Below are 13,113 nucleotides of genomic sequence, written 5' to 3' on the forward strand. Positions count from 1 at the left end.
TTAAAATGAAAGAGAAAGAATAAAGTATGACAGACAGACCAACGTACAGATCAGGGCAACAACAAAATTTCTCTACAAGGTGCAGGTATAAATATCACAACGCACGGATTGAGTATGAAACCAGTCGACTTTGTGAGATATATAACCAACAGCACTCAACATCCAAAATATAGATAGGTCAAATAGATATACATATATATAACAAGCATGAAAATGAAAATATTCTGTCGTTTTTATAAAAGAAAAAAAAATACAAGTATTTGTTTAATGTGAAAGAGTTATCTTAATTATTTTGTTAAATGCATTGATACTTAGAAAGAAAGAAAAACAGAAGAAAAGAAGTCATATCTATTATATCATAACTGAACAGACAGTAATTATACATTGTGCAATACTTTGTCTATCTATTTATAAATGTTGTACAATGTTATTAACATCGCATGCTTATACGTGTATTATGGTAACATATCAATACAATGGAAGCGTCGGGAAGATTGCTGCATAATTTATATAAATTATGCAAATTTCCCCACCTTTCCATTAACCCCCACCACCATTACTTTTAAATACATCCACGTGTCCACCGATAGATCACCAACAAGGCCACAACAGGCTACTGGAGAACCAGACTAAAACAATATGTTCGATGAATAAAGATAAAAGATGTTAACCTACATGTAATAAAAGATGTAAAATAGATGTGTAACGCTAACCAAAAACGCACGAAGGATATATCTATCGCTAGAACACGAATGCCAATTTTTAAGATTTCATACTTATCTAGAAAATAAGACAAATAATTTCTTTTGTTGAAAATTCACTATCTTTATTTTGCATGTATGTTTGATCAATAACGTCTATGCATGCAGTTAATGTCAAACGTATAGAATATATTCCTGTACCAGTAGCCGTGTTCTCTTCTGTAGTTTAGTCTGAACTTTGGGATTTAAAGATAGATTTTAGATAATTTCCTTCGTAAAATATTTCGTGAAATGAATATTCATGTTTATCTGTTAAAATGTATGGAAAGTGTCAACAATTTCCCTCTGTAGGCCTCTCTCCCCCCCCTCTCTCTCTCAAATTATAAACTTTATTTCTGTGCTTAATCATACGTTTGGAATCTTAAGGCATAATGTACTAAGCCACAACAAAAACAAACCGATTTTGTAAATATTTAGATAAACAAATCGTAAACCAAATCCTGTTAAAATTCCTTAAAACTGAATAGTTCTGAATTGTTTCGGGTAAAGTATCACCTTAGATTCATTGAATTCAAGATAAAACGATACAGATTGTATATTGATTTCACAATACAAGTAGCGGAATTTTCCGAGGTCTGTGGAATAATAATTATGAATGAATTCATTGACGTAGATATTTTAGCCAATCAGAGTTTAGGTCAAAGGTCGTGTGATAATATTGTAAAATCGTAGTAGTATTCCCACTATTTACAAACATAGGGAAGAGGAAGGTACACGTTGGAAATCTTGTAATCTCTATATAGTTTAATACGAAGGAACTGTTTGATTGTAAATTGCGGTACCTATAGAAATGAGAGATTTCGACCCCTCGGCAGATCAGGGTGCGGTTGCTCCAACATGCAAGATAACAACTGCAGATGGTTCGGAATCGGAGTACATGTTTGATGAAGATGAAGTTCAAGTGGTCGCCGTTGTGAGTAATTAGCATGTTTATACTGTATAAAAAGAAAATAATCATTAGAAATAAAAGACAGGGCTTTCCACCAACCTCGCGAAAAAATGGGAGTTTTAACGACTTATATATTCATAGCAAGCGATGTTTTAAAAAGAAATTGTTGACAATAAAAATATCAAATTCCCAGGGCTTTTATATGATCAATAGTCAGCTTCGTTTATTTGATAAAAGTTTTTGTATGATACAGATCGATAAATTCGTCGTGTTTGTCTGTTAAATGCCATTTGGTATTGATATATACCCACGTGGATTTAATGACGCAATCGTTTTAAGCACTTTTGTTTATTTGGGACAAATACCACTGTCTGATCAAAAGTACCCAATCCTTTATTTGAAAATACTAAATCCCCCTTCAAGTACAAAAACTACCGCGGCTTTTAAACGCGCCCAAACTGCGGTGGGGACACGAGGGGGTATTCTGCTTCAGAAATTGCCGGTATTTCTTCTTCCTGACATTAAGGAAGTTAGTTGTAAACATAAGAGAGGGACAAGGAATATACATAGTGGAGAAACATGTTGCAATTGTACATTCGTTGTGCGCCATATTGTTTAGGATTTTGTTGATGTTTGTAATAACTAGGGCTAGATTAAGGTGCTAGAATACTCAAAACCTATTTGTTACACTTACTAACTTGTATTGTTTATCGGGTCTTTTGTTTATATTTACATACACCCAAATTACCACGTGATTTCTCAATCGATAGAACATTTTGGCGCAATATCAGTAGTGATGAAGAACGGGATCGATTTACTGTCTGACTTCGTGCGTCAGAGCTCCGGAAATAACCTGAAATTTCCTAGAAAGGCAAAGGAATACTTCAAATGATCGACATGCTTTTGCGATGCTTTTGGCAAAGGATAAAATGTGTAATCAATGTTTGCTTTCGATTTTGAATAAGTTCTTTGTTCTATAAATACCAGACTAACGCATGCGGCAATATCGATATCTCGCCCACCAATTTTATAGCTAGTTATTCGTACTGGAAGGATGTTTTAGCATTAAACTTTTAATGAAAAGAAATATAGACAGGAATTGGGATACATGTGTGTTTCATTGTTTTCTCTTCAATTTCTTTAAAAAAAAAATTTTTTTTACTTTGAGGCCTCATAAAAACGCAAGTTCTAAATGGAAACTATTGATAAAGCTGTACAAGATCTGGTTTTATTGAAATTATTATCAAAATAATAGGGTGTCCGGAAAAAAAATGCGTATTGATATCTTGACATTCCTAGTATGCTTGCAGACCAATTGGATTGAGCAAGGAAATCGATTATTTTTACATGTTTTCCAAATAAATACAAAATCAATGATCCGAATTTAAGCAGCGGTTGCTAACACCTTGTTGTCTGGAACAAGCCCGAGTGACATCTATTTATTCTATAGTGCAGATTATTTATTTTTCAATGTCCTTGGCTTTCGAGATGTTGGAAAACCACGAGGACATCAGACTTCATCGAATGGTAATTTAAAGTACCAATGACGTCATTGATGACAGCGACATATGTGACCAATAGTATTCACAGTATCTTATTGAATGCAAAACTGCGGAATATTTTAAAAGTTTTTATTTCAAGTGGCATTCGTCAACAATATATTTCTATAATGTTAGAATTACGACAGTCTTTATATGTAAAGTAATGGTCCATGTTCTTGTTCCAAACAGAAAGAAATACCAGACGGAGACGATTTAAGTCAGAGGAGTACCGAAAGTAACGAGAGCATAGGAGACGACCGCGCACAATGGGGCGGAAAATTAGAATTTCTTCTGACATGTGTTGGTTATGCAGTTGGGTTGGGAAATGTTTGGAGATTTCCCTACCTGTGCTACAGAAATGGAGGAGGTATATACATGTAAATTGTCTCCTGTTGATCGCTTTTATTTATAAAAGAAAAAAGAGTTTAAAAACTAATGCCGACTGGTCCCTTGTTTTAAAAGGTTAAATGCACCTTTGAAACGAGTGTTTTCGCATATCAATGTGATAATAACATCACACCTTTTTACTTCAATCATATCTGAAGAATTTTTTTTATCTAGTAATGTTTGTAAACACTATTTTCAGGTGCTTTTCTTATCCCTTACACCATTATGTTGGCTTTAGTGGGATTGCCACTGTTTTATCTGGAAGTGGCTATTGGACAGTATGCAAGTCTAGGACCAATTTCCATTTGGAGGATAAACCCTCTTTTCAAAGGTAAATCCAGTGCATAGTTCAATATTTATGTGGTGATTTCACTAGTGTGAGTCATATGCATGACCCAAAGCAAAGTTTTTGAAATTTGAATTATTTTATCTTGGATACTACAAATACTTTGAATTTGATTTTGATAGGATTGGGATATGCCATGGTTATTGTGTCCTGGCTGATCGGATTGTATTATAATGTCATCATCGCCCACGTTTTATATTATCTGGGTGCTTCATTCACATCAGAACTGCCCTGGACCTCGTGCAACAACGAGTGGAACACACCCTTCTGCCGAGAGTACGATTATAGCAGCAACAAAATTATAGGTATCAAATACGTGAAAATCTCAGGATCTAAAGCTAGCGATTCTTTGTAATTGCGAAATAGCTATATAGTGTGGTTATAATTTCAATCATATCAGCAGAGTAAACATGAAACTTAATAACGAAATCCGTATACAAATATTTAATACCGAACGGACGTTCTAATTGAAGAAAACCAGCTTTTCACAACAATATGCATGAAGCAAGGCACAACGTGTTTAGTTGTTTTTTTTTCGCTTGAATTTTTTTTTATATCGTGAATCATCTCCAAATGTTTGCTACCATGACAACATCTTTACAAGATCCTCCTTAGTGTCATAATTTTAAACATTCCATTTCTCATTCTTCATTTTGTAAGCTGTATACAGATAACTTTTACAGCAATTAGAGAGGCTTAATTAGCTTGGTGAAAATAATCATAATAGAATGTCATTTCTAAACTTGGGTCCTTACAAGCATAACTTTAAACTATTGAGTGCAAATATATAATTTTATTCTAAGTGAGGTAAATGGACAAACAATATTTAGTACAAGATGATTGAAATAATGGGTAATGAAGCTATTCTCGAAGTAACTGTTAATATGACCTTTGGCGTATGCTTCCGGTCAGTAGGGGGTATAATGCTTTGACCACAGACGAAACTGGTCTGCGCACTACTTGGGTGATCATTGTATCATTTTGGCGCCTTTTTATTTGGACATGTGTCTAGCATTCTTTCTTCAGTATGTGTTCCTCATTAGTTTCTCATTAAACCATCGTATCGATATCCATGCACATTGGTGGTGGTGGTGGTGTGTGTGTGTGTGGGGGGGGGGGGGGGGGGGTCACAGTGGGATTCTAGACCACGAATTTCTTTCTTTATCGACTCATAGATTAGTGAAATTAATCATAATGTTAAAGACATTTGTCAGTAGGATTAAGTCACAATATGTGCAGATCAGACTGACGGTGATCATAAATAACAGATCCTCGAGCGATTAAACAGGAAAGGATCAGCGTCCACTAGCGGATGTTGTCACCCATTGAATGTGTTCACAGAAAATTCCTACTTATCTACTTTAATCAGCGGATTTTAAAATTTCAACACTCAGAATGATTGAATGAACTTTTCTTTCCTACATAAAATCTTAGTTCGAATGATGTAATGAATGGGGCCTTAAAATGAAACTTTGCATCATGGGAGGGGGTCCTATTTGTAACACTGTTTACTGACCTATCTATCTATCTATTTATATATATACATAATAAATTTTTAGGTAACAACACCCAGAATTCGACTTTAGGAAACTACACTTTGACAGCCAACGTCACTCCACTTCACCACAGCCTTATCACGACACCCAGCGAGGAATATTACAAGTAAGACATACCACTCATGTCAACCATCAAAATAGGACTCACCTTTTTTTTTTCCCCAAGAAAAGGATATCTACAAAGAAAATCTGATCGAGACTGTTGATGGATTTCCGTTTCTTTAGTTTTGCAACTGATATCAAATCTATTGCATCAGACTGAAAGTAAAAAGATTGAAATCTTTGTAAACAGTTGGGAAACACTCCTTTTCTTTTAATTGAGCAAATAAAGTACCGGTAATATGAAACTGAGCTGATATATCATTGAAATTAAATTAAAACCAATATTTGGTTGTTTGTTTTAAAAAAAAAATTATTTAGGATTTTTGAAGTGGAGCCTATTAAAATGACTTTACGCATTTTAAAGAAATCTTGCAGAAAAAAGCCCCTACATTTAAAGAGTGTACATGATCTGCAAACACACAAAGTTGCTTTATGTAACTAATCGAAAACACCGAGACAATGCAGGAGAAGGAAGACTCCTTTTGCATTAAGTGGATACAAAATCTCATACCTTATTCAACCATTTCGAATTTTATTGAACATTAAAAGATGAATGTCCATCGATATGAACATACATTTGCCTCAACATTAGGAAGCGGTTTTCCTGATTATTAAGGGGCATAAATACGTTCATAGCGTAAGCTATATAACATGTGTTTGAGGATTGTCTTATATATTTGCATGAACATGAAACTTCATACTACCTTAATCAATAGAATATTTGATTACAAGAGACGAAGACTGTGGATGTACAGCTTTGTGCTGAAACAAGCGCTGTCTTTGACCTCGTCTTATCTTGCATTTTTACAGCCGACGCGTCTTGGGTAAAACCTCCAGCTTGAATGAGATCGGATCTGTCCAGCCCTATCTGGCTCTGACGCTGCTAGCAGCTTGGCTTATTGTATACCTGACGCTGCTGAAGGGAATACAATCACTTGGCAAGGTGTGTGTGTGTGCTGCGGTCAATGATCGATAAGGATTATTCTGGATGAGTAATTGAGTTCAGAGTTGTCGTTCAATTAGCAAGTTTTTCCCTGTCCAAGGCAATTTGCCATATGGTTCCTTCTGTTTAATGGATCGTCGAAGTATTGTCTTTATTAAAGAAAAAGAACGGAAAATAAAAATCACAGCATTATCAATGGTTCAATAACCCATCCTTAAAAATGTATGCATCTTTGGCCTGCGAGTCTCAGGAACCAGCAAACACACTTGATGAAGAATTATTGCTTCATGGTACTGCAATTCTTCTCAATTCACCTGATAAATAAAAGTGGTGCAATGGCCGGTCATGTTCTGGTGCTTACTATTTCATGTTTACAAGACGAAATCATTATCTCTTTACATTGTATTACTGGGGTTATGACATCAAATTCCCTTTTGGATAACCTTATTGAACCATCTGGTCAAGATCAAACAGTAATCGTTTTATTCCTTACATATTGATCTACAGGTTGTGTACTTCACCGCCATTTTCCCATACGTCATGCTCATCATTCTGATGTTCAGGGGAGTCACACTTCCGGGAGCGGCTGACGGCATAATATACTATCTAAAACCGGACTTTCAAAAGTTGCTGGAACCACGTGTCTGGAGCGATGCCTGCACTCAGATTTTCTACTCACTCAGCGCATGCTCAGGAGGACTGATTGCCATGTCCAGTTACAATAAATTTAAAAACAACTGTTATCGTGATGCTCTTATTGTTTGCGTAATCAACTGCGGAACAAGCGTCTTTGCTGGCTTCGTCATTTTCTCCATTTTGGGTTTCATGGCGCAGGAAAAAAACGTACCTGTTTCCGAAGTCGCGCAAGGAGGTCAGCACACACACATATACTGAAATAGATATTTAAAACCCCACAAACCTATATTCAAACCATGAACATCCACAGTATAATACATCATGAATTTTGTATTTATTCTGCAGGCCCTGGTTTGGCTTTCATTGTATATCCCGAGGCGTTATCACGCCTCCCAATAGCACCCATGTGGGCTGTTCTCTTCTTCATCATGATGGCTACTCTTGGTTTTGGCTCAGAGGTATCTACCTAATACATGTTATAAGAATATTTTACATTCAAATTGTAATTGTATCGAGTTGTATATAACTTTTCAAGTAAATAATCGCCCGAATTCATCTTTGATAATGAACGATGCTATATGTTTTGATCTTGGTGACATTAATGCATTTCCCTTGTATTAAGGATTTATATGTATTTGTCATTAAGCTTTGTTTGTTATATTTCAGTTCTCCATCATGGAATGTGTGTTCAGCGCTCTGACGGATGTGTTTCCCCAGATACAACCAAGGAAGGCCAACATCATATTCCGCACCATTTTTACCGCGTTATGCTTCTTGTTGGGACTTCCAATGGTTTGTGAGGTAAGAAACCGGATACTGTCGTGAGAATCTATGACGTAATCCACTTAAGATATATGCACGTTTGAGAGTGGGTAACAAGTGCTGAGGGGTTTGTGACGCAAGAGCTATTGCACGTCTTTAGTTCTGTAGTACTCAGAGTTAAACTTAATTTATAGCTTTTCCTAGTCGATCTGGTAGAACTTAAAATTAAGTACATGTATACTATTTTTAATTCCTCAAGTACAAAGCATTCAGTAAGAATGTTTGATTTGTTGTTTTGCGTCCCATTCGAAAATTTATCACTCATGTAGAGACGTGACCAGCTTATGGGTGAAGTATTACAAGTTTTGATCTATGCATGGCATTCAGGGACGTACAATGTATTAGTGAGGGTTCTCTATCGTGCCGACGCCTACCATAACATCCGTTTTAAAGGTCATTAGCGAAAGATCCACGACTTTCTCTTCTAATGTTGGGTGCTTCACTATACCTGTGTTAAACGTCACTATCTGTGTTAAACGTCACCACCTGTGTTAAACGTCATTGCGGTGGCCTAGAGGTTAGAGTGTTCGCCCCGCATGCGGAAAGCCGGGGTTCGAATCCCGGCCGCGACAGACCTAAGTTAAAACATGTAGTGACGGTTCCATTGCCAAAGTCCCGTGGGGATCCGCGTTAGAATAGGTCCTCAGTACCCCTTGCTTGCCGTAAGAGGCGACTAAATGGGGCGGTCCTTCGGATGAGACCGCAAAACCGAGGTCCCGTGTCACAGCAGGTGTGGCACGATAAAGATCCCTCCCTGCTCAAAGGCCGTAAGCGCCGAGCATAGGCCATACTTTTGCAGCCCTTCACCGGTCATGGTGACGTCTCCATTTGAGTGAAAAATTCTCGAGAGGGATGTTAAACAACATACTATCAATCAATCAAACGCTCGGCATCCGGTGTGAATGTCACGGGTCCTCGGAGACGACCTTAAAAACGGGTGTCCTGTGTCACGGTAGGTGTGGCACGCTACAGAACGCTCACTGCTCAATGGCCGTAAGCGCCGAGTAAAGGCCTAAATTTAAGCCCTTCATCGGTCTTGGTGACGTTTCCATATGAGTGAAAAATTCTCGTGAGAGACGTTAAATAAGATGCAATCAATCACTCATTCGAATGCGATGCCGGGATCCAGGATCGAACTCGGGATCTTCTGGTTAAGAATACATGTTACTGTATCTATATTATGTATTAAGTTATCTTTACTACACAGATGATGAGAACACTTTTAAGGTTTTACTTTTGCGCTCTAAGTAAAATATTTCATTTCCATCCGCACGCGGAAATATCATTTCTCCCGCAAATTCTGAAATTGTGAATTAATGTTTTATTTCCACAGGGAGGAATCTATCTGTTGAACTTGGTGGATTTCAGCGTGGGCGGTTTTCCTTTGCTTGTTGTCGGACTCTTTGAACTGCTGGCTATTAGCTGGATCTACGGTGAATGACTCCCTTTACCAATATACATGTAGTTAACAGTCAAAACAAAATAAAAATCGTGGAATTACTGCAATGCATTCGTGGAAGCAATTATAATATTATATAGTTGACGAAAGAAAGGTTAAACGTTTAATGTCCAGCGTGCAAGACATTGCTAGATAATGTTTATATACAACTTTTATTTTGTTATTTCCAGGATTTAATCGATTTTCTGATAACATTTATGCCATGCTGGGAACCAAACCAACGAAATACTGGGAATTATGTTGGAAATATATATCTCTTCTTGTTATAGGTGTAAGTACACGCATAATGAGAACCAAACACCAACAATTGTATTGTTTTCTTATCAAAAGATGCAGCAAAAGTTTACTGCTTCAGTAATTGAATTTACTTAATTTAAAGATCACCATCTTTTTTGTAGATCACTGTCTTAATGAATATAATTATGTATGCTGAACCCGATCTTGATGGACAGACATATCCCGAGTGGGCAAAATCTCTCGGCTGGTTAATAGCATTGTTTCCAATCATCGTCATTCCCTTATGGTTTTTAGCCAAATACTGCACAGATGGAGGATGGAAGGTATAAATTCTGAATGTTGTGGGTGGATCCAAGAATAGCGTATTTAAAATGAATTTAGTTCCTCGATGTAATGCAAATATAGGAGAAAAAAATGTTCATGTTAAGTTTTTCCTTTTCTTTTTTTTTCCAGTTGCTTCGTAATGGCGTAAAACCACTGCCATCATGGGGACCCTCCGAAGCTAACAAAAAGTTTGAATACAGAGATAGCGGAGTGACTTACAGATCAGATCGCAGCGCTTTTGCCAAACTAATGAGCAGTAACATCTCCAACATGACGACTAACACAACATTGTCAGATTTTCCTTTCAGTTCTTCCAACGCACTTGGTAATCCTGATACGGTGTAATTAACGACTGCTGGGAATAGATCTATATTCAGTGATGCTAGTATGTCTAAAAATGAACTGTTAAGATCGGAGACAGTATTGGACTAGAAGTATTGGCACAACATAATCGTGAAACGTAGGGCAGAAAATACTAATATCAATAGTTTTATCGCATTCGCATCACGGGGATTCTTTTAACAATGACATTCTAGCATTTTAGAGGGTAGCAATTTTTCCTGAGACAAAATGCAAATGGAGTATTAGATGTCTTCAGGAAACAGTTCGTCAGACATTCCCTCTTCGCACATAGAACTGGCAAGCTTACCCGAAGCTTACAATGAACGCTTGGATATGTTGCAGTTGAGAGCACATAGTCGGGGATGGTTTAGAGTAGGTGGGTATGGAACAAAATTCACTTGTTATGAAGCCGATACACTTTGTTCATTGTTTTTGCAGTGGCAATATTAATGTAAGATATTCATGTATCATTACGAACATCTATCGCCTTAATTTATGCTTCATACATGCGATCATGTCACATGCATTATCACACCAATGTTCAATGCAAAGTGGTTTATTTTTGTGTTTATAGTCAATGTATTGTTAGATCTCGAAAGTGTTCCAATATGAAAACAGAGCAACGTGGCATCTTGTACTCTTGTTATGAATTTATGACCAATTGTGTACATGTATTTAAGTTAAGATTGACTCTTTTTTAATCTTGGACCATGATAAGATTGAATATTTTATATGATCTCGTGTACCTCTGTATGTTTTTTTTTTTTAAATTTTACTCACTAATATATACTGATTCTCAAGTATGTTGAAAACAAATCTAAATTAAATCAAAATTTTATTTCGAGACAATCTTTCTTAGCATTAATTTCTATCACACGATATTCTCATTCGGTTGTTTATTTTTGCTTTGGATTCCTGTTGCTTATAAACTTCTTTGTATATTGCATGTCAACGTTGTTTCTGAATCTTAAGTCTTTCTAGTCACCGCGTACTCAGGGAATATTGATTTTAAGGTAGTACTGTAAGTCCTTAAAGTTCGATAACTCTAGCTGTACTTGTGGATTTTAATACGAAAAAGTTACATTTTCGGATAATCAAACATACCCGTATAATAGGTAATGCCTAAATGAGATATGAACGTTACTTGTATTTCTTTCAGACTGAAAATACATGACCCATAAAGTGGGGGGGGGGGGGGGGGGGGGGGATCTAGATCCATTACTATATAATATCTTTATCTTCCTTCTTAGATACTCTTGTACTTTGCACGAAAACAAAACGAGTTTAAATGATAGTCATTTGTTTGTTTCAAATTTTGACAGGGAATTAAGATAATTTAGTCAAAAGTCAGTTTGGTTAAAATTGTTTTAGCTAGAGAGTTATCGGACATTATTGGGTGTCCACTGGCGAGGCATATTCAGCAGTGAATCTTAGCAGCTTTGTATGTAGACATGTATTAGTTTTGTGAAGGCTTTTGCCTTTTAATGCTTAAACTGTAATATTTATACAAAAGTCACATTCTAGTTTTTGAAGAATTTTTTAAAGACTTTTCTTTTGCAATTAGGAATGGCCCCCTCATTTTTTAATCTTTAAATAAGAAAATATCGTTGTGGAATGAACTTTGATTTTTTATTATCAACTTCATAAAATGAATGATAGTCAGTGCTTTTATCGAGATAAACATTACACAATCCATTGAAACAGCATAGGTTTTATCACCGACAAAACATAAGGAAAAGTAAATATTTGTACATATATTTTTTCCAACTGAGGCATTTTACACTCAATTTTTCCGTGAATATTGTGTCAGATAAAGCGAATCTCAGTTTTACACGTGCTAGCCTCTGTGTGTTCAACTTAAACGTTAGTTTGTTACGTGATGTAATTAATATGACGTGTTCAACAAACTTGATATATAGTAATGATTTATTTTTGTTGTTGAAAATGTGATAGTAAATGATTGTTTATCGTTTTAACAGCAGAATATTTATTTGGGGGTGATTTTCTTTGCATATAATTTTTGATTATTTTTTTTTTTTGCTGTGAAGATTGTTACAATGTAAATGACATGGTGTCAAAAGTAAAAGTTTGAAACTTAAAATAAAAACTAAATACTGAAATAATGAGTGTTGTGTTTGATTCCTGAATTCTCGTGCTTAGTGGGAGACCACAGAACTGAGTGTAGGAGGAGACTACTCCTGAATTCTCGTGCTTAGTGGGAGACCACAGAACTGAGTGTAGGAGGAGACTACTCCTGAATTCTCGTGCTTAGTGGGAGACCACAGAACTGAGTGTAGGAGGAGACTACTCCTGAATTCTCGTGCTTAGTGGGAGACCACAGAACTGAGTGTAGGAGGAGACTACTCCTGAATTCTCGTGCTTAGTGGGAGACCACAGAACTGAGTGTAGGAGGAGACTACTCCTGAATTCTCGTGCTTAGTGGGAGACCACAGAACTGAGTGTAGGAGGAGACTACTCCTGAATTCTCGTGCTTAGTGGGAGACCACAGAACTGAGTGTAGGAGGAGACTACTCCTGAATTCTCGTGCTTAGTGGGAGACCACAGAACTGAGTGTAGGAGGAGACTACTCCTGAATTCTCGTGCTTAGTGGGAGACCACAGAACTGAGTGTAGGAGGAGACTACTCCTGAATTCTCGTGCTTAGTGGGAGACCACAGAACTGAGTGTAGGAGGAGACTACTCCTGAATTCTCGTTCTTAGTGGGAGACCACAGAACTGAGTGTAGGAAGAGACTACGCGGGGACGAAT

General features: G+C 36.7%; 1 protein-coding gene across 2 annotated transcripts; it reads left to right on the forward strand.

Moving 5' to 3' along the window:
- Positions 1-1,390: 1,390 nt before the first annotated feature.
- Positions 1,391-12,465, forward strand: LOC125646692 (sodium- and chloride-dependent glycine transporter 1-like). 2 transcript variants are annotated; one of them, XM_048873196.2, is made up of 13 exons: positions 1,391-1,674; positions 3,381-3,558; positions 3,778-3,909; positions 4,047-4,229; positions 5,484-5,586; positions 6,393-6,525; positions 7,033-7,396; positions 7,507-7,619; positions 7,828-7,962; positions 9,317-9,416; positions 9,613-9,713; positions 9,841-10,002; positions 10,133-12,465. In XM_048873196.2, the coding sequence occupies exons 1-13, from the start codon at positions 1,552-1,554 to the stop codon at positions 10,346-10,348; spliced, it is 2,043 nt and encodes a 680-aa protein (XP_048729153.2). In that variant the 5' UTR covers positions 1,391-1,551; the 3' UTR covers positions 10,349-12,465. The 2 variants fall into 2 exon arrangements, with proteins under 2 accessions (XP_048729153.2, XP_048729154.2); XM_048873197.2 differs by having other exon boundaries at positions 1,416-3,177.
- Positions 12,466-13,113: the final 648 nt, after the last annotated feature.

This window comes from Ostrea edulis, chromosome 6, assembly GCF_947568905.1.
Source record: "Ostrea edulis chromosome 6, xbOstEdul1.1, whole genome shotgun sequence".
NCBI classification, from domain to species: domain Eukaryota; kingdom Metazoa; phylum Mollusca; class Bivalvia; order Ostreida; family Ostreidae; genus Ostrea; species Ostrea edulis.

Coding starts and splice junctions, on each gene's coding strand:
- LOC125646692 (XM_048873196.2), top strand. CDS start 1,552: ATGAGAGATTTCGACCCCTCGGCAGATCAGGGTGCGGTTGCTCCAACA. Junction 3,910..4,046: donor GATAAACCCTCTTTTCAAAG/GTAAATCCAGTG, acceptor TGATTTTGATAG/GATTGGGATATGCCATGGTT. Junction 7,620..7,827: donor CTCTTGGTTTTGGCTCAGAG/GTATCTACCTAA, acceptor GTTATATTTCAG/TTCTCCATCATGGAATGTGT.